At 32.8% G+C, this 24,045-nt stretch overlaps 1 protein-coding gene across 1 annotated transcript in view; it reads left to right on the forward strand.

Moving 5' to 3' along the window:
• Positions 1-24,045, forward strand: part of Dscam4 (Down syndrome cell adhesion molecule 4) — a 202,950-nt gene that overhangs the window by 19,101 nt on the left and 159,804 nt on the right. Inside the window, exons 3-6 of the mRNA XM_077438728.1 lie at positions 2,494-2,689; positions 3,537-3,698; positions 9,778-9,909; positions 11,485-11,623. Of these exons, the coding sequence (XP_077294854.1) occupies positions 2,494-2,689; positions 3,537-3,698; positions 9,778-9,909; positions 11,485-11,623 (629 nt within the window). The remainder of the gene's footprint in view (positions 1-2,493; positions 2,690-3,536; positions 3,699-9,777; positions 9,910-11,484; positions 11,624-24,045) is intronic.

Consider the following 24,045-nt stretch of genomic DNA (forward strand, 5'->3'; position numbering starts at 1 on the left):
ACATATGTATGTACTTAGTTTAAAGCCGATTTCCAAATCCGTGATTACTTAACGGTTAAGAGTTTCGAGACCCACCTAGGGTCATGTTTTTTTGTTTAAAATTTCATATCATATGATTTGATATCACTTGAAATATGATTCCCAATCAATTTGAAAAAAAAGTTCTATTTAAAATTTTTCCTTGGATAATTTATAAAACGTGCCGAGTTTCAAATTGCTTATTTTTCAAATTTCAATCCAAATTTTGAGATGAAATGTGTGGCCTTTAGTTAGATTATAATGTGATGTATATTTAAAAAAAACAACAATGATTAATAAAAATTTTCAATATATTTTCTGTATAATAATATATTTTATTTCTAGTAAATTGGAATTACGAGTTTTAAAAGTTGTTATTTTTAATTCATGTTGTATGTAGAATGATAATTGATGTTGTAGATAATATAATTATATTTTATTTCATGATGAAATATAAATCTGTGAATTTGTATCGCCAAAAGATATATGTATGTATATACTACTTTTCCCTGCTGCAGTTAATTTTAGTGTTTTAAATAGTCAGTCAATTTATATGTATAAATTCAAATGAGAAGGTATAAGAATTCGTCGTCACAGTTCCCAGTTTATTCGCCTAATTGTAATTTCAAATGCACTTTTCCAAGATTTGCATTCTTTCTAAATGGACTTTAAGCTCAAATAAAACATTTATTTTTCGGCTCTACGATTCGTCTACTTTTTACAAACCTCCTTTACGTTTCATTCCAGTTTATTTCTTTTCGCTATTAAGAGAATTTATAAAAGTGGACTTTGCCGTTAACTACATAAATGTATGTATGTATGTATGAATTTTTCGCAAATTGTCAAGCGGGTGCTCTTGGGATTATTTAATTTTGAATTCCAAAAATTTATGATACGAATGCAAATGTAATGCAACTTTTCGGTAAACTTTCCGTATTTTAATGCACGCGACGTCGAGTGCTTAGAAAAATTGAATTTACTCTAGCGAAAGCGGCGAACTTTCGTCGGGAACTTTAAACCGAAAACTAACTTCTAATTGCTTCCTTCCGCGGCCATTTGCATACTGAACGTCTTCTAGAACTTCTCTATTTCACGACTTTAATTTTGTAATTTCTTCCGATGATGAATTCGTCGACAATTGCCCCGTTAAAGTTTACTAACTGAGCACGCAACTGACAACCGTACATTATTCACAATTAATAAACACAACTTCATACATACAAATTACATTATATTATAGCAAAGAGTGAGCCAGAAATAAGCGACTGTATTCTAGCTATTATAGTTTTATCTATTTGTAAAAAATAAGTAATGAAATTTAGAAAAATACCAAGAATAAGTGGAATTCACTCGCAATACTTAAGCCCAGAGTTACAACATATGCATGTATGTAGTACATTTTCTTTGTGAACGTGATCAATAATTTGTTTGTGACCATTTACATGACTTACTAATATATGTATACATGACTTTGAGGCAATTTTGCGGACTGACTTTAAATCAGAAGGCCAACAAGTTGATATTGCTACAAAGATTCAATGATACTCGTATAATCTTAAATTCATAGTATTTTTAAAAGCGAATTATTTTCATGTTACAACTATTGTATATATATATATATATATATATATATATATATATATATATATATATATATATATATATATATATATATATATATATATATATATATATATATATATATATATATATATATATATATATATATATATATATATATATATATATATATATATATATATATATGTATATCCTTACAAATAGATGAAGTTTCACAGTAAAAGTAATTAATAAAATAATGATTTCAGAATGTCAGTGCATTTCTAATACAATTGACAAGATTTGTATCGTTACTAACTTTTGAACTGTTCCAATTACTGTAAAACTTTTATAATTATAAATAATAGGTATTTTCAAGATTCATAAAATTGTATTTTTATTTTTCAATCGCCTTAAAACTATTAAGTTAGCTTATTTTTAATAGCGTGTGCTTGTATGTACTTAAATATATACATATATTTGCTATTTTACTGTATAATAGAACCATTATTTTTAATTAAATTAGCTAAAGGAAAAGGGAAAATAATTCTGTCTGATACTTACGAATCCACTCTGTATTATCCGAAACACTAAAGCGATACAATTCATCCTATTGTTCATTAAAATACTCTTGTATTGCTCAATATTAATTATCCTTCACGTTTTCGCACTCCCTTGGCAACTCTAAATTCGCTAGGTGTAATTTTTAGCCTTTTTTACGCGCCTTTGTGATTAATGACCGAAACTTGAGTTGAATGAAATTAACACGTCAATTAGCGTTAGAACAAAATCCAGCAAAAAAAATAAACACGTCTCGACGGTAAAATATGCGAGAGCAATTACAATTAGACGATGAGTCAATTAGACGATGAATTATCCCATGAAAATAATAATTTTTCAATTATACTTTCACAGGTCGAATGGTTGGGATCGGACGGCTCCACGGCCACCGAAGTGGAAGGACTTCGGATGATGATGACCAACGGATCATTGGTTTTCCCGCCATTTCCGGGTGAGATGCTCCGAAGAGACGTTCACACGGCCACTTATAGATGTCGTCTCAAAAATCAAGTAGGAGCGATACTCTCGAGAGAAGTTCACGTGAGAGCAGGTAAATCTTGGTATATATGTATGTGTGAATATACTCAGTGGTGTAGTGCTAAATAAAAAAGAACCAGGTTGGTGTTTAATTTTTACATCCCCCCCCCCACGCTTTTTTCTTTTCTAAAAAAAAGTTTTAGTAATTGGTAGTCCAAAAATCAAATAATAATAAACAAATATTCTTATTTGTTGAAATAAGAATATTTGTATAATTATAAAAACTTCCATAATGCATCCTCTTCAACATCTTTAATTTTGCAAAACCCGTGTTTGTGTGTCAACAGCAACATTTGCTTTTAGCAATGCTAAAATCATGTACATATGTATGTGAAAAAACTATCAAATTTTAGCATGTGAATAAATTTAGAGATGACTATTCAGTTAGGCTGAGTTTCTTTATTGTATCTATCCTCAAGTGCGTATGGTCAATAGCTCAAATACTGTTTTCTTTCGAAGTTTTGGGTGGTTTCAGATAAAAAAGCCAATAAATTTCATTAAACTTCCTTTGAGTTTTGAATGTGCTCAGATTACTATTTGATTGTGATCATCGAGTGTGACATAGAACGAGAGTCTGCTCACAATATTTGGAATACAAAATTTTAGTAAAAATATTTTTTAATTTTACTCGAAAAACAATGTTTATATCAATCAAAGTGCCAGGGCGGCGACCTGGCTCGACTACACCACTGAATATACTACTTACTAGTGACATGGTGCACATATAATATTTATGCACTTGATGTGTATGCGCATTGTCTCTATGAAGTAAGGGCGTACGCTTAGCATTTAATATATATTTAAATGTGAAATGTGACTTAAAATTACAATTGTGACTAAACTTGCTTGAATAATTTCAGTCGTGAGGCAGAATTACGACGTGAAGGTGTACGACGAGTACATCATCAGTGGCAACACGGCACTTCTGAGGTGTCAAATACCCAATTATGCCACAGATTTTATCGTGGTGTCGTCGTGGGTTCAAGATGGAAACGTCAACATCTATCCGAATGGAAATATAGGTGAATATTGTTAAAAATAGTCTTTAAAAGTTCAATGTTTCATATATTGAATACATCATACCGACATACATATTTACACGAGTAGTGAATGTTGATTTATTGATATGGCAACCAAGTAAATAGAATACATAATATTTTTCAATATGGCTTCATCAAATTTAAATCACCAGCATTGATCAATGATTAGCATGTAATGCTTTCAATTGTGTGGTAACGGGTTCCATCCCGTATGCTGCTGGCTAAATCTTGGATATATGTTACTCCTAGGTCGATCGTTTCCTATTTAGGGTTAGCCAATTTATCTGATTTATCATTGAAACGGTTCCAACTAATTGGCAACGCTGTCTTATCCCTTTCACGAAAATTAGAGTTGTTCATCTTCAGCATCTTGATTTTTACCACTTTTTTTTTAAATGCTGAAAAAATTGTCCATAGATGTCTCTGTGACTGTTAATCATTTGACTATAGATATCGGTGTACACTTGTTTAAATATTTAATTAATAATTCTTAACCACGTTGGAGCAATGTGTTAGACGAATGTACATGATTGATTGAATAAATAAAATAATAACAGTATATGTATCATCAACTGAGGGACCATGGGCTCAAACCCTGGCCCGGTGTCGCTGGCCAGACCTTGGATGTATGTATGTGACTCCAGGTCGATCGTTTCCTATCAGAGTTTGCCAATTTATCTTATTTCATTGTTTATATTTATGTTCATAGAACATGAAAACTCACATTTACAGATCGCTCCAAAGCAACGAGTGCACTTAAACGGATACAATACAATCAATCAATATACATATATAAGCATATACGTACCTAAACAGTCAATATACAAAAGCATTCTTATACAATGCGAATTCATACTCTTTTTTGCAGCATTTTATAATCAAATTAGCGAACCTCAAGACGCAGAGTAACTTGAGATTTGCGTGAGAAATGAAAGGAAGTGCCAATTTTATAGGAACCGTTTCAATGAAAATCAGAAAAATGGGCAAAATCTGATAAGAAACGATCGACCTGGAGTCACAAACAAGGTATGACAGGCAGTGGGACTCTAGTGGGACTCGAACCCGTGACCACTCTGCTCGAAAGCATAATATGCTAACCACTAGTGCACGCCGCTGGTTCGTTGAAACGGTTCCTAATGAATTGATAACCTATCCTCATTTGTCAACATTATTTGAATATAATATCTAATTTATCGTAATAATGTTTTAAATTTATATAAAAATACAAAAAAAAATTGGCCATCGATGTAGAGCAAAACCCGTTATTTGACCATGGTAAATATATAGCCAGCAGCATAGCTCGGACGTTAAGCTTCTGCTTACCGTCAAGAAGGTGCCGGGTTCTATCCCTGAATGAAAATTAATTTTTCAGAGTATGCTGTTGGTCAGACCTGGATTTGTGACTCCAGGTTGATCGTTTCCTATCAGAGTTTGCCAATTTTCTCTGATTTCATTGTTGAAACGGTTCCCGGAAAAAAAAATTGGCTAAAAATCCTTCCTACCTACTATGTCACCACTATTTCAAAAATTTGATTGATGTACAATAAAAATGTATGTACAATTCATAGATGTCTCGTTAATTTGCGAGTTTTTTCAGTGTCTCGCAATTCAACGACTTATAATAAAAATGCTGTATTTGTATTTGTAATTGGCCAGGAAGGCGCATTGGGATTTACCTGTAAGGCCTTCCTGGTATATACATATGTAAAAAAAAAATATATATATATATATATATATATATATATATATATATATAGGTATATAAATGAAAATAATAATAATAATAATGATTTTAATTAAAAATTTAAAAATTCCTGAAATAATAATTTGATATTGTGGTTTGATAATGAGGCATGATAGATACACACATGTGTAATTTCATACCTATGTTTGAATAGCAATATATAAAATACAAAATATTCGTAGTTTGCATTCTGCAGTATTTATTTTTCGCTTACTAGGTGTCGTCTACATACTTATACATATATGTATGTACATATATATGTAGATAAAGATACGTGTATATCGATTGAATCCGAACATCCGCGAAAGCTTCGAAAATCCTTGTGCCGGTAGTTCCTTATTGAGGATTCACAGCGTACGTACGTTTGTTTGCAAAACGCGTCCAAATCATTTATGCCGCGCCAGCAGCCAGGGGTGGCACGTGCCATTTCTCTCACCCTCGGAAAACACACGTGGTCGAGCAAACATCATGTTTGATCAGCATTCGTCATGACATACGTGACAAATTCGCGTTTTTGTCGCACGTACGACCGCCGGTTTTGTACCGAAATGCAAAATCTCGCTTTTTTTATTCTAATATAATATTGTACTATATTTGCGCAGATAGATGCATAGATGAATCCAGTGTAAAATTGCTACGGTGAAAAGGTTGCCTCGCTCGGTTCGTGGACTGAATATTGTAGAGGCGTTATGTACATACATACATGTATATATATTTATTTTTTTTGGAATCTGTGGTATTTTTTAATATGAATTTTTGTGTTTGGTAACATCGAACGCAATATATATGTATTGAACGCTGGAGCTAGTACGAAAGCGAATTGGAAATTTTGCTTTTAGGTTTCACTTTAATTAAACTCCTATATGTACATATATGTATAAAAATTTAAATGATTTATTTTTTTCATGAAACGACTTTTTTATTTTTTGTTAAAAGAATAATATTCGTATTCTGCAAATTTTATCATTTATTTTTCCATACTCACATGCGGTGACCGGAAAAATGCGCTCGAGATAATTGAACTCTCGAGATATCCAAACTTTCAAAGATACTCAAGGAGAACTAACGCAATATAATTCCACAAAAAAATATTAATATAAGGGTTATTTTTATGTTATCCGAGGGTTCTGACCTTTTTTTGTAAAATTCTATTGCGTAGGTTCTTTTTGAGCGCGTTTGAAAATTAGGACTTCTCGAAACTGCGCTACTATTCATTGCAATTTAATGCTTCTTTCCGGGAACCCTCACATATATACATATATGGATGTCCATTAATTAGACCAGAGCGCAAAACAGGAATTTTAAATTTTTCTGAACGGACCTAATGGAAAACTTTCGTTTAGTCGGGAACGTTCAATAAAATCATTGATTTTAAACAATGTCCTGTGCCTCCAATCGATTTATCTCGAGAAAAATTTATCTCTTTTTCATGAATAGTCCATTGATGAAATTCGTGTTGTTCGCGAAAATATATGTATGTATGAACAAGCTCATATTTGAAATATTATAAAAACTAGCCTTCGAAATATTTGACCTCATTGTGTTGAAAATTTCATAGAAAAATGTCAACCTTTTCGTAAAAAGAGTTAAATATCGGAATTCTTAGTTATATATTTTATTGAAGACTATACATATATAGTTGTGTAAAGCTTATAAATTCCAAAAGAATAAAAATGTTATACAAAATATTTTGTGTAATATGTGAACCTAATATGTACCTATGTATATAAAGCTACATATATAACAGTACATATACATACATACATAATATTGTATATCCAAATAGGTCAGTTTACTCCCAAATGAAAACTTAATAAACAATATTTCGTATTACTATGTAAATACATAATATTATTTACCTTTCTATAGATCATAAGACTTCACACGAAATGTATATATAATTCATTTTCAGTAAGATCGAGTTATACGACCTCTAAGCTCTCAGACATAATAGAATATTATATTTTAGTACATTCTATGAAGGATATACATACATATATTTATAATTTATGTATGTCTATATTGGTAACTACATATGTATGTACATATTTGATAAGCTTTATTAAAGCCCAAGTGTGATAAGTCTTCAATCTACATATGTAGTTAAATTCGGTTATCAGTATACGTTGTCCTTGTTTAACGCAATACTAACTTTTCAAAATAATGTACCATTTTTTGTAAATGAAAGTTATGAGTTTTAACTTTAAATATACGATGTATTATCAATTTCTTTTCAAAGCCATGCATTGATGTTTTATTTTTATTCATATTTCATTAGGTAGTAGTATACTGATGTATGGTATGTTTCTATGTATGAAGTTAAAATTGAAAGATAATGAACTGATGGTGAAAAATTGTGATGTTTATATTCAATCCCAAATATTTAATGAAATATTTAAACGCCCTAAGAATTCAGAATTCGGGTATTACATTTTGCACTCTAATGTCAAGATATTTGTATTTCTAACCAGCAGCGTGGACTAGTGTTTAGCATATTATGCTTTGTGCAGAGTGGTCACGGGTTTGAGTCCCACTAGTGACTGCTGACCAGACGTTGGCTTGTGACTCGATCGTTTCCTATCAGAGTTTGACAATTTTTCTTATTTTAATTGAAACGGTTCCTTTAAAATGGCCATCTCCATTCCGATCTCTCTTGCAAATCTCAAGCTATTCAGCGTCTTGAGGTTCGCCGATACGTATAATAAAAACGCTGCAAAATTTCTCCATAGATGTCTCTGTGGATTATCGTACAAAAATATTTGCTTTATGTTTAATTTGGTGTGTTTCTTGATTTGTATAGTATACTCCTCGATTTGGAGTGATCTTTTAGACGAGTATACATGATTAATTGAATAAATAAATAAACATAATGTAAAAAAATATAGTCATAATTATGTATTTATATATATATAACTAGCTGTATTACCCGGCTTCGCTCGGTATTTGTAATATAAACCGCTTAAACATGACTTATCTAATAGTAAACATTTTATTAAATTTATTTGAATAGTTTTATTTTATATAAAATAAAATATTTTTTTTTATTAAATTGACTATCACGTACAAACAAACATATTATATAGTAAGTCTCTTATAAAAAATTATATGTATACGAAATTATATGTACATCAGAATCCGGCGCCTGCTCCCCCTAGGGCTTCGCTCCTGGCGTCTGCGCCCCCTAGGGGGCGGAGCCCTAGGGCTTCACTCTCGGCGCCTTTCCCCTGGGGATTTTGAATCCTTTGAATCTAAAAAATCGAATCATTTGTTCGATGACGTCACGGATTTCTACAACCCAACGAACGAAGGTTGTAACCTTACATACAAAGTCTCTTTCCAAATTATATATTAGATTTAGTGTTTCTTGGTCTTTATTGGTACACTCGTCGCTTCGGAGCGATCTGTAAAGGCGAGTACACATGTTCCATTTTATAAATAAAATATATAATACTAGTGGTTTTAACCGATTTGATTTTGATTTTTAAATGCTTTTTATTATTACGAAATTATTTTCACAATACATCTTATATCTATTTTAATAGCTACTGATCTACTGATCATTTTCTATTTTATAAACCGATTAAACATGTTTATAATCTTATAATAAAAATTAATTTGTTTTTTATTAAATTTATCAAATTAAAGAATCGAAAAATAATAATATTTAATGACAGCCAATCAGAAATGAATGGTTTTTTTATATATAAGTAAACCGAAACTGAAAAAATAATATATAATATGTAACATATAATATTCGGATATATGGATGGAGTATGAGTCCCTTCTAACTTATGATTGGTATTTTATGTAGCACACACATGTATGTATGTAGGTACATATGTATGTATGTATAAATCTTAAAATCCTCTTATCGACTATTTTATTATATACAACATAATATAACCTAATATAATCCATCAATCCATCCTCCAAACTTCAACCGAAAAAAAGAGGAGAAAAAAAACTACATACAAGCACCTAAACAAACTCCACGGCCTCGTTTTGAAAACGCTAACCCATGGAAACGTCGACGGCCAAAACTTACGTAAAATCGACCGACGAGCTTTTGCAGTTAATAAATTTACCGACGAACAAACCGACCTATTAATCACCGGTCGGTGAACAAAACCCACCGACGATTGTATCTATAAATTCACCTGCCGGTAAACCGAAATCCCAGTCACACACTCAACACAGATTTAAAAATATGTACATATATCTATATATGTAAATACGTGCCTATCTAATTCACTTTTTCCTTCCGCAAGACAGTATTTAATTTCAAAAAAAATCTGAAAAATCCCTTGGCCCTTTCAGGTGGCAAATACACGGTGCTGAGCAACGGGGACCTCTACATCAGCGACGCTAATCCTGGAGATGGGTTCAAATCCTATACGTGTCGCACGCTCAACAAACTCACGGGTGACGTGCATGTCAGTGCTTACCCAGGTATATATAGTCTTATTTATTTAAATAGTATATGTATGTATGTGTTAAACATAGATCAGTGGTTATCGTGTAATGCTTTCGGTTATTTTGCTTATTAACGGGTTCTAATCCTGGCTTTGTTGCCGACTAGACGTTGGATATGTGACTCCAAGGTCGATTGTTTCCTATCAGAGTTTACCAATTTATCTGGAAACCGTTTCAACAAATTGCCAATCCTGTCCCTGTTTCCATAATTTGTTGGTATTTAAAAATGATTAAAAAAAATTTTCTACATATAACTAAAGACTCTCTAAAATCGACAATTTAAAGCAGATTGTGTTTATCACAACGGCCATCTGTATGCCTGAAGCGGTTATTTCAGAAAAATGTTAATTTTTTGAAGTTATTGGCTTTAATTTTTAATATAAACGTTGTCGAGAGCTTCCTTGGGTATCTGTTGGGTATTTTATATACAAAAAAATACTTAAAATACATGTGAATTTTATAAAATATTAAGCAGAAAAAATAACATATTTTTATGTTCATGGGAATCCATAATTTGCAATTTTACATAATTTTTTTTCTGTACCCGCAAGTTCTTCCGGTAAAAATCAGTGGCATTTACCAGACATATAATATAAAATTTTACATAATTTTAGAACACTTTCTACTAATTATAAGGATATGCTTAAAGTCTGAACTATCATTCGGGGTTTGGTGCAAACGATCGAAAAGCGCCAGACAGATTGAACCACCGATTAACTGGATGGCTGCTTTAAACGCAATTCTCGACTTCACGAATGAAAAATTACACATCAGATGACGAGTAACCTTTCGATGTGCACAGATGCAATTATTAAAATGGTAATTATTAAAATTGAGTTGGATCTTTCTGGCGAGTTTTTAATAATTTAATAAGGAAAATTTTGGAACTAAAGTATCAGAAGCACAGAACGTATACAGGGTAGGTATGTCGGGACTTCGAGTAGATTTCGCTTAGTGTAAGTGCGAGCAGTGTGCACGCATAAGGTACAGTTAATCTGTGGTTCAGTCTGTCAAGCGCTTTTCGATCGTTTGCACCGCATCTATCATTCGCACTGTTAATCGATGTAATTTTTAATTATATTTTCTACGGAACTGATTTTTCTTCGGAAACTGAAAGTAATAGGGTCTGTGAATTTAAATTTAAAAAAGGAAGAGTGGTTCTATTTGGGGCAATGTTTTTATATACATCTGTATTCTAAATAATATTAGACTTTTTCTCAAAACCCATTCCCATTCAAATAGTTAAATTTTGGAAACAAAGACAAACATACATATGTATATGTGAAATTAGTCATTGTTTATTGCGTACATACATATCTTATTTTATTTACATAATTTTTATAAAAAATTACTTACATGAATGTATAATGGTTTCTCATACATATCTAATGATTCTTAATGACCATTTCACACGCGAAAACTTGCAGATTTGTTTTTATTTTGTGGGGAGCAGTGTCCCCAGACAGCATAATGGGCAATCTGTTGACCCTTAGGTGTGTGTTTTGGTTTTTCTTTCTCCGAGAATAACATCATATTTTACGTGACACACAGGACACATAATCATCACGGAGCCCAAAGGCAACGTTCAACCACGTGTGACGGTGGAGAAGCACAGTGCGAGACACGTGGCCCTCGGGGAGACAGTCACGCTGGCTTGCGTGGCTCAGGGGTGGCCTGTACCAACATACAAGTAAGTCTATTTTTAAGCATTGAGGCTTTCCTTTATACGAATATCGATTTGAGTGTATTTTTAATGTTCGTTTTAGCACGTGTCGCGTCTTTAGAGCACGTGTCGCGTCTTGTTACACCATTTGGCCAAAATTATTTACCTATGTACATATGTTTTTTTGATTTTTAAATGCGTCTTATTATTACTAAATTATGTTTATAATACATCTTATGTCTATTTCAATAGCTACTGATCTACTGATCATTTTCTATTTTACGATTTTAATTTAATTTTGTTAGTTATCATAGTATTATATTATTCTAATGTTAATGTACAGCATAATAGGCAAAAGAGCTCAAAAACCTATTTACAATCCTTATAAATGTTCATAATACATCTAATACATAATATTAATTAAATTCTCTCTAAATTCGATGACCTAAAGCAGATTGTGTTTAGGTAATCTGTGCATATACCTGGAGGGTATAGACATTTTGTTGTAATCACCGAGACTCCTCACAAGTGTGTTAGTATGGTTACCTACATATGTACATATGTGTGTAATGTAGTTTTGTTCCAGTTTTGGTGGTGACTGTTCAAAACTACGACAAGGCTTTTTTTTTATGAATTTGGCGTTTTAGTCAGTTTTAGAATTAATGTTTCGGTTGGGGTAAAAAAAGCAATCTGACTACAAGAAAATTAATGAAAATTCAATTTTTGAAAAAAAATTACTACGCAATTACAGTTTTCCGGCTACGTTTAAATTAAATGTATATATGTGTGTAGTGTACATATATCACATACATATATAATAGCGCTATGTTGTAATATAATACGAATATAATACGAACTTATGTAATAACAGATCAACAACGAGTGCAGAATAAGATTTAAAAACAGCCCAACAACAACCCATTGAAAAAGTTATAGACACTTTGAATGATTTTCTTTGACAAAACTTTCAGAACTGTATATTAAATGACACTTTGACAACATTTTCAGAACTGTATATTATATTGCAAAAAATAATAAGTCTTACTCAAACCATTTTGATTGACTTTTCAAATTAATTAGCATTTGATTTTTTTATAAATATTTGTACTGCCAATATTAAGGATACATATATTGTAAGTAACGAAAAAAGCGGGGGGGGGGATCGTAAAAATAAAACACTGCCCTGATACTTTTTTATTTAGCACTACACCACTGAATATATCCATATGTATGTAAATACATATGTGCATATACATAGGTATATGTACATAATATCCAAAATACAATATTCTTCACAAGAGTCTTATAAAATATTTCAGCTATTTTTATCGGCCCCTCGTCCTCAGTGGATTGACGAAAATAGCTTGGTTTTTTTAAGATCTGAAAGAAAAATGTAAGGCTTAGAATGAACAATAAAACCAAATCTTTGATCGATGAATTTGTACAAATTCAATCATTTTTTACATTTTGCTTCACTTACGATTACAATTCAGGAAAAAATTTGCCTCTTATCCGATCGTTTTCATACTTTGCCATATTGCTCATTTTGGTCATCAATATAAATAAATAGATCCTCCGCCATTACGATAGAGATAAAATATCGTTTAAGACGCGTTTGAAGTTTGCAAATTTTAAATCTGGGTGACGTCTATGTAGTCTTTAGTTTAATACATAGATGGCGGTAGTAGAATAAAATTATTTAACTAATCATTATAATGCGATTTGAATGCTATCGTTGATCATTATGTGTTACACTTATGTAAGCTCGATAAAATAAATTCAGCAATGATAAGTTGGAAAATCTGTCGATGGAAAATATAAACGCTTCTCCCTCCCTCCCCCCCCCCCAACCCCCACACCTCCCTGCCGCTTTCCTTTACAGAACATTCAATGCGAAAAATCCCGGCTGACTTTTATCAAACTCGGTGAGCTTTAAATCTCGTATCGCGATCGAGGACACTCCTGGCTCTCGAGATTGCATCACGCTCGGCAAGATGCTGCGAGATAAAAAGGCGATAAATCCGCGTGGGGCATCCTCCCCTCCCCCTCTCGAGTGGAGGACTTCTGGCCCTCCTCTCCTGGGGATCGTAAAATCCGTTTATAGTTTCTTTCTGACCGTTCGGTCCCCCTTGCAGGGCAGTTTCTTTGATCCCGCAACGTTTTAATAACCACCCACCTACACAAAATGGTCGCGTTTATCGCCGGGTCATCGAGCTTTTTGCATTCACGGCTTTTAAATCAGTGTCCAGGTCGTTTTAATGATGGTCGTGGAGTCCGCTGCTTTGTAATTTGTATTTTTGATTGTAAGTGTGAGACCTTTTCCAGGCTGGGTGTATTTTATTATTCGTTATCTCGGTTCTATTCACAGTCTTGCACAATCGAAGTCAATTTTGAAATACATATGTAGAACTGAAAAACGTACTCACTTTCTTTGTATGGATTGTTTATTATATTTATTTACATTATCTATGTACGTAGTAACAATAGATGAAGTTTTATGATCATGCGAAAATTCGAACTCGAGATTTTGACTGATTCGAACTCGGAATCGAGCACTGATCACATTTTCATTATCTAGAAAAATGTGTTTGTCTGTGTGTCTGTGTCAGTCCTATCGAACTGAAACTTAGTATTGGTTACAAAAATTCTTATCGATACGACGTATATTTTTTTTAAATTCTTAAGTTGACCCAAAATGGTACCTCCCCTTATAGGTGTCCTCTTTTTTTAAGTTTTTGAATTCAGTTATCTCCCAAACCACTAACTGAATTTTTTTACATGTAATAGAAATTATAATCTTTATAACTTTATATGTTGTAAATATTTTTATCTGAACCGGAAGTAGTACTTTTATTCTAGATAATCGAGGTTTTTTATGTTTTTCTCAGAAACCTTTTGGTTTATTGAACTGAAATTTCATATATACAAGTTTAAGCTTAGCACCAAGTTACGTATAAAATTTGGTAAGCATCCGTCAGTTTACTCTTGTTCGATTTTTCTTCCACTATTTTTTTATTTTAGTTATTTATTTATTTATATATATTTTAGCTATCAAGCTAATTTAAAAATACATCTTAATTATTATACTTAACTCTAAAATTTATAATTAACTTATATGTACTGTCCCTCACAGAGGTGTCTCTTCGCACCTCGCAGGAATGCATCCATGTTTTTAGCAGACCTGATGCACTCAGGGAGGGCATTATACATGAGCACACCCCTGTGAAAAACACCCCCAGCCGTCTTATTCTTACTCTACTTACAACTAGTTTGTCCTTATTTCTAGTATAAAAATGTTTATCTCTATTCCTTATTATATAATCATCAAAATACTTAGGTAATAACTTATGATCTAACTTATAAACAAAAGACAATGTACTAATATTTAGACTAATTCTAATACTCATCCATCCTAATTCATCTAACATACTTCCAATACTCTTAAATCTACTCACATTCAAAATACCTCTCATAGCTTTTTTTAGTGGTAGTAAAAAATAATTAATTTTTCACAAATAATAGCCAAATTTTATATTTGCTGTTTGTTTTAGTTTCTCGTTTATTGCGCTGACGTGAGACACGTATTCGCATTTATTTTCAAAAATATTGTAATAAATACAATATTTCAACATCGTCCGTAAGAGCTTTCAAACTTTTTCATCCTCGAAACCTTCTTTTAGATAAAATTTCAAGCGAAACTTTAAGACGTGCCTAATTGAAGTATCCAAAGATCAAAAATGTTTATATTCTTAGTATCAAATTTTGCTTTCGATGTTTAAATTTATTGAAATCGATCATAATTTAATACTGCAATACGTGAATATATTGTATGTCATATATGTACATATGTATGTGCATAGAAGTTCACACGTTTTAGACAGTGCAAAAATCTACCACTAATTTGAGAATTTCGCAGAGGCGTTAATTGCATTAATGAGTGCGTTCGATATCCGATATTGTTGATAAAACTGTGTAGATACATATAATAATGATTTTGGTGTTGAAATTGAATACGCCACCGTTCCACATTCAAAATCTATCGAACTCGCCAAATTGCCAACACGCTCCAATTACATACACGAGTACAATTTGTATGTAGCAAAATTACATATACCTATACATATATACGTAGATAACACTCGATGACAAATTAGGCGTAAATTCAACGACACGAATTATTAATTTTCCAGTTGTTCGTTCGTTCGTTCGGGCCAATTGTCCCACTTTAATGTGCGTATATCTTTATTAATTATGAAATCGCTCGTAAATCTAATTACTGCGGGATCGTAATCGTTACGGATTCGAAGCTTTCCTTTTAATCTGCCATATTAGTTCGGTGTATAATATAATATATATGTATTTGTGTGTATTATATAGTACGTATTAAAGGCGGAAAATTAATCCAAACCGACGGTTTATCGGATAGAATTATTAATGCCGTCGTTACTTTATGTTTTAATGAACCAAACGGTTCGCAGAAGGGAAAGCAATGTTCCGTGATGAAATCTTCAATGAACTGTATGTACATATGTATGTATGTATGTATGTATGCCGTGAAATATGTCAACTAATCGGTCAGAAAGTGTCAGATTTAATTGTGGACATGTGTGTTAGGAGTGTGGAGTCAAAGTCAGAATCGACGTTAGACTTGGATTACTTTTAATCATAAGTATAGTACGATAAATTATTACATTCGTGTAAATTTTTGTCTGTTTTGTATCAAATACTGATTCCTGATTACGTTTTTATTGTTTTTGATTTTTAAATGCTTTATATTGTTAGTAAATGTTCACAAATACATCTTATATTCATTTTTATAGCTACTGATCTACTGATCATTTTCTATTTCACAATTTTATTTTTTTGTTAGTAACCGAGCCGCTATATTTGAAAGTGGTGAAAGTGGTCCAATTTTCAGATCCAAAAACAATATTTCTGATAAACAAAAATTTTCGAATTAATTCTATTGATAACTAACTGGCTTACCTTGATAAAATAAACGAATTTTTGTTATTAATCCACAAGAATAGTCGAAATATGATTTTGTGGAATTTTATTTAATGCTCATATAAAGATAATTTAATATATTATTCCTATTAATTAAATTCAGATTCATGTAAATACGAGTAAATACTAGTACGAGCTTTATGCTCGCAATTTTACAGATTTAAAGTTCAGCACACTTCCAATTAACCCTTTTAAACGAAAACAAAAAATAGTCTGGTCAGAAGAATATTTCAATAAACATGTTTCAATAGAAAAAACTCAATATAAAATAGTATTAACAGTGGAAAAAAATCCCAAGTGAAAATACGTACTTTTGACTTTTGATTTGAACTGGACGACTACTTAGAGAGATTTGAAAGCTGAAAAGTACTACAAATAAAAGATAACCAGCAGTGTGGTCTAGTGGTGAATGTAGAATTATTTCGTACTTGATGTTACGAGTTCGATTCCCCACGAGTCTCGTTGTTGGCCAGACCTTGATTTGTCTAGGTCGATCGTTTCTTATCAGAATCTGCCAATTTTTCTGATTTTCATTGAAACGATTACTGTAAAATTGGCGTTTCCTTCCCAATTTTCTGTTGCGAACCTTTAGTTTTTGTTATATCTTAGGTTTCGTCATATTGCTCACCATAGATGTCTCTGTGGTTGTTTATCGAATATAAAATTCGTATTATTACATGAAATTTATTTATCGTTATTTATCGTATTAATACGATGTTTGTAATATATGTATACTGACCATAGATGTCAGATATTTAGATTTACATGTATCTATGTAATAATTATGTGGACCAGGAAGGCGCATTTGGGGTTTACCTGTTAAGCCTTCCTGGTATATTTGTATATATGTATGTAAAAAATATATGTATGTAAATAAAAAATAAAATAAAATACCCGAATGTAGATTCCAATATTCATTTTGAACAGAAAATTGACAGATTTTGACACATAGACCGAAAAACACCAAGATATAGAAAAATCGCGCGATTTAAAAAATACATATATCTCCGAATCTCGAGCCAATCAACATTTTTTATTACCAGATTCGTGTTAACTGGGCATAGATCTATAAGAAAAATCATATATTGTCTCTTAACCATTTTTCGTGTCGAACAGTGTAATTCTATGAAAGTGAAATTTTAATCGACCGTAAAATGACACCTCCCTCTCGAAAGTGTCGTTTGTTTAATTTCGGTGATTATATTGAGCATCGGTGTATTTTAAATTTGATAAAATAAAATGTAATAAAACAACATTTTGAGTAAAATGTATTGAGCATTCACGTCAGTTATATTGATGTTTTGATTAGGTTTCGCTCGTAATCATCATTAAATTTGATCACAGCATAAATCTACTTGATTATATCAAACCACGGTCAAATTATGATGCATTAAAAGCAAGCCATACTATTATATAATATAATGGGTTTCATCAAGTTCGTTGGCGAATAACTAATACGCGTTAAAATTTTGATCACATTAAAGTTGATGCTGGTTTGTTGCAGTAATAAATGTTAAAATTTCGTCGGTTTTAAGCGTTTAATTTTTTATGCCGTTTTAAAAATATTATGCATAAATGTCAAAGAATCAGAAAATTTCACACGTGAGCGTTTTTCAAGGGTCGAAAAGGCTCCCGAGATAAATCCAGGGATTTAGATGTATTCCTGATAAAGAGTAGTTACGGTCAAGCTTTCGGCTCGTTCGCAATACTTTATCCACTTAAACCGGTCGGACGGATAAAGTAAAATGTTGCGAGTCAAAAATTAATCCAATTAGTCGAATTAAATTTAAATTTTGCTACGGTTGGTATTAGTATATCTCTCTCTCTCTCTATCTCCGTGGATTTCAGGCCCTTACGCTAATGAGAGGACCGATAATCTGGCACTCGAGATTAACGTCCGTCCCTCATCCTCTCTCTACCTCTCCCTTTCTCTCCTTTTCAGCTAGATTTCCTCAGAGATTCGTTTAAAATTCGAAACTTTGAAAAATCTTGACCCTAACAAGTCAATTAGGGCTTATAGGTTCCCGTATCTGGGATGAGTGTTGCCTGGGAAGATTCTTGAAGCCTTGATAAAAATTCCCGTGGTCAAAGTGGATTCGTTAACTGTGTTTAAGCTTAATACTTGATTTAAAGACAGTATCAGAACTACCATTTTTGAATAATTTATTTATTTCATCGTTTTACTATATTGTAGCATATATTAAAAGGAGCCGCCGCTATAATTGGTTTTCGAGGATTATCTCCAGGTTTAAGTGCTGTCGGCTAACAATGGAGATCCCCCAATGGACTAAGCGCTCGGTAACGGCACCCAGCCACTTCCCACTAGAGTTCTCAGAACTGACAGCGCTAAAGTGTGGGACTGCATATCTAGTACGTGACTATAGCAATAGGTAAACAAATGCGTTGAGGAAGATGCAGTGAGCGACCTGCCTTTTATAAGCAGGTACTTAGGCCATATGAAGGCATTCTGAACGGAGCACTGGCAGTGCGTGGATCTCTTTTATCACCCAATTAATGCTGTGAAGCGACTTTGGCTTTTTATTTGGATCCTCCACCCAACCCTACGCAACAATATGTATATTTTCTATATAAGCATAATCGTAAATAGTAATAGTTTCTAGTTACTATCTTTTACAGAACTCACAAATAATTAATATACCTATACATACTTCTGCATCAAAAAATATAAAATTAAGCGGTCTAAAGATTTTAGAAAGTTTATTTCCAACAGATTTGTAACGTTAATGGCTTTTGAATTTAGACCTTACTCAGGTTACTGTATTTAAAGTACTTTTTTTAATTTTCGGGTTTTTTTACATCCTTGAAAAAACGAGACGAAATGACTTTCAGAAAACTAAATCGGAACTATTGCTAATTTTGTATGATAACCGGCGACATAGCTCAGTGGTTAGCGTGTAATGCTTTCAATTTAGGGGTCACGGATTCAATACCTGGCCTGGTGTTGCTAGCCTTACGTTGCACATATGTTTAGATGGCCAGATCTAGGATCGTTTCGTATCAGAGTTTGTCAATTGATCTGATTTAATAGTTAAAACAGTTCCACCAGAATTGGCAACCTATCCCCATTTCTCGCGAATTTGAGTTTCTGTTTGAAAAAAGTTTGTGTGTTAAATTTGTACAAAAAATATAATTGAATTTGTAAAATGTTTGGAATTGTTTACTTAACAACGATAAATCGTTGTTTTGAAATCGGCGAAGATTGCTACGACGATCGTTGTTGTCGTCATTAATTGTCGTATTTCAATACTTTCTTTGCCAGCGCATCAGTGGCACGAAACATTTTTTTTATATACGTATTTATATTTATTTTTCAATCAAGCTTTATAAATATTTATCAATTTTTTAAAAGCCCTTCAATTTCGGGTTCATCATCAAAGTAAATTTCGGGTTCGTTGTCAAAGTCATATAAGGAGTTATTACTTGGGAATTGATTATTGTCGATAAATTCATTTTCAGAATCAGTAGAGCTGCTGATTGGTCGAGTTTCTCGGCGAGGAGCTATTATTTCGCTTTCGTCACTTTCACTGTCCGATATCATTTTGCAGAGTTAAAATAAATGGCAAAAAACAATAGAAATCCGCTTTCAATTATATAGATCACGAGACGTCACGAATTCGTGCAATCAATCAAATGCAACTGAAATGCATACAAAATGTTTATGATACATGTTGAAAAATTATTTGATTATTAGAAACTTCTCATCCTTGTGTGTCTCGCTCACACGTACACAATTAAAACCAAGAAAGAAAGAGAGAAAGACCGCTACCTGTTTCAAATGTATCGCATGTTTTAACAACGACAAATACATCGATGTCTAAAAATAGATTATTGAAAAAAATAATGCGTCGGAAACAATCGTCAAAACTTATTTAGTGTATATACATATGTAGGTATCTCTTTCTCACGCACGCATGTAAAAGCAAGACAGAAAGAGAGAGCGCGAGTCCACAACTGCTTCTTAAAAATGTATATAAAGTATTAAAAAAATTACGCGTGTTCGGCGAAGTAAGTATGTAAAAAAATATATTATATTTATTTTTTTATAAAGTAATTACAAATGTTAGCATTTTTCGCTTGGACATTGAAAAACCTCGTAGCAGCCAAAGGGTTAAAAAAACGGTTTCATAATTCAGAGTTCTTTAATAAAATAAATTAATAAAATAAATAAAATAAATTCATAATTCAGAGTTCTTGCTAACAGTCTTTCGATTTTTCGGTAATGTCAATACACGAAATATCAATACATGATTTGTTATTGAAGATTTACATATTTTATTGCAACCAAAATATAGAACGTTATTTTAAAGAGTTGAAAATGTTAATTACTTAATTCAGCCGAATTTCTACCTATCACCTTTGCGCTCCAAGGATGCGATATGTATGTATGTATGTACATTTGTAGGTATGTTTTTTAATATATAGAAATATATACATATACATATGTATGTATATATATATATATATATATATATATATATATATATATATATATATATATATATATATATATATATATATATATATATATATATTTCAGTCATAAAATAACATGAGTTCACATACATACGTATGCTCACAAATACATACATACATGGAAAATATTCCAACTTTCCTTTACAGTAAATTTTTAAACGTATTGAAACAAAATTTTCACACACACACACACACACACTCATATTAAACATTTCTCGAGTATTTAAAAAAAAAATTTAAAATTTTCGCAAAAGCTTACATATGTACATTGAAAGTCAATCACATCAGAATGTTACGAATAAGTCGAGAAGCTTAAGATTTACTCAGTTTTCCGACAGGAGCTTTTCCACTTTTTTTTTACGTCCATATATATTTTTTTTAACTTTATTTTATCTCGGTCCAATCTCTTCGACTCGGGACGGGCAACTGGGTCCCCAGGCATATGTTTTTTGCCCTCTTTCGAGCCGTGAACGTAAATTATGTCGAAACTGCTGGGGAGCATGGGAGCCCGTCTCATGCCTATCAATGGGGACCCAACCCACCCCCTCGCCCAGTTCCCACAGCCTCCCAATCTGCAACAGCCAAGTGCTGAGGCATTCCAGCCACGTCCAGAAGACTCCATAGAAAGTGAATACAGTGGCCGGCCGGATGATAATGTCTCGTTTACAACCAAATCGTGACAGCAATGACCCGACCTCGTGATGAATTTCACATTCCGACAGACGACGATTCAATCACACGTTTCTCTCTACGTTATCAGTGGACTGACCGATCGATATTGATTGAATTGAACGCTTAAGGTCAATAATTACTAGTTTATAGGGCTATTTATTTATTATATAATCGGCTTAATCTGTCTGTGTATGTTTTTTTTATTTCTTTAATTATACAGGTAAAAACCCATTTAAGTAAATTACATAATAAAAACATAATGAAATCTTATAATATAAAATTAACAATAAAAGAAAATCTAAATATGTCAATGTCCGTCTGATCAGCTAAATGGTTAAAAAGCTCTATGGATGTGCATATAGGAGTGTTGCGTAGGGGTGGGTGGAGGATCGAAGTAAACGGCCAAAGTCGTTTCACAGCATTTATTGGTGATTAAGAAGATACACGTACTGGCAGTGCTCAGTCCAGAATGTCTTGTTATCGCCTAAGTATCGTCTGATAAGGGATAGGTCTCTCAGGACATCTTTGACTTCCGATTTGTTTACCTATTGTTTTGTCTAAAGCCCGGACCCAGAGGGTGCCGCGTATTGTTCAGATGTTGTAAATGCATTGTTAAAGGTTTGCCGAACCTTTTTTACAAAGGATTTACAACAATGGAACAATGAGCGGCACCTTAGCTATCCTACCTCTAATTATGTCACGTACTCGGATATGTATTCCCACGACACTCAGACCCACGGTATGGGTCACTTCTGAGAAACTCCATGGGAATGCGACAGTGCACCGCTATCGCCGCATTCATTGTTTAGCCGACAGGACTTAGTTTGCCGATAATCCCCGAAACCAATTATAACGATCACACAGTCTCTGGGATGCTACTCGGGCTAATCCGTTTGCAACTACTCGGCCGCTCTTTTTAGTATACGTAACAGGAGTATTTAAAAGAATGTTAGTTTTCGCTATAATTATTGGCAAAAACAGAACACGTTTGCGTAGTTGTGTGTATTTCAAAGCATTGTGCAACTTTTAACGATACACTTCCCCATCTTGCGAGTAATATGTACAAACAGAAAAATTCTTATCCGACATATGCACAACTAACACCAAACATCAAACACGACTATGGCGGAAATTAATTACGTCGGTGGACTTCTATTATTATAACACTAGTGTTTTGCCCGTTGATTTCAACAGGTGGCTTCGGAAAGGAATTGATACACGAATTAAAATAAATTTATATATGTATATATATATATATATATATATATATATATATATATATATATATATATATATATATATATATATATATATGTATGTGTAAAAATTTGAGGGCTTATTAAAAGCCCGCCATTAGCCCGCGTCGAAATTATGAATGAATGTGTGTGTGTGTGTATTTATACTTTCCCGCGCAGCGCATCTGACGCTGACTCCACCTGTTCCAACTTACTCGATATCAGGAGCACATGTCAGATGCTCCACACCCCCCCACTTTCCCGCTACGTCGCGTTTCTTTGTCATGATCGGTCGTCACGCCAAATCCCTTTACATAACGTATACTCCTGGTATTCTAAAATTTGTTTTTTTTTAAACCTCCATACTTATCCACGCATCTCCCGCATACCCACACACATACATACATACATCGCGTCCATTTTTATTATAATAACATTTCTCTGCGTTTTCCCCGATCGCGTCTGATCCCTACTACTATCCTTAGGTAAAGTAGGTAAATATTAGGGGGACTGAAGAGTTATCAAAAATATATTCGAAAATTCCCTGGTTGTGCAATTTTCCTATGCGACGGAGATGAACCTGAACTATAGACCATGGACAGCCAATCTTCACCGATAATTCCTTGATGGTTTGACAAGGATTTGATGCCACCATTGACGTCAGGATATCATCATCTAATTTTTGAGCTCTTCTAAGCGAGTTTTTTGTATATTTTTACAATGTCGAATTCTTTGATTTCGGTGATGGTTAGGTTAGGTTGGGTTTGGTTTGGTGAGATAAGCGAGTTTTTTGTATATTTTTGCAATGTCGAATTCTTTGATTTCGGTGATGGTTAGGTAAGGTTGGGTTAGGTTAAGTGAGGGTAGCGAGTTCTTTGTATATTTTTGCAATGTCGAATTCTTTGATTTCGGTAATGGTTAGGTTTGGTTGGGTAAGGTTTGGTGAGGTTTGCAGGTTTTGTGTATTTATTTGCAATGTCGAATTCTTTGATTTCGGTTATAGTTAGTTTAGGTTGGGTTAGATTTGGTGAGGTAACCACC

This window comes from Arctopsyche grandis, chromosome 9, assembly GCF_051622035.1.
Source record: "Arctopsyche grandis isolate Sample6627 chromosome 9, ASM5162203v2, whole genome shotgun sequence".
Classification (NCBI taxonomy): Eukaryota; Metazoa; Arthropoda; class Insecta; order Trichoptera; family Hydropsychidae; genus Arctopsyche; species Arctopsyche grandis.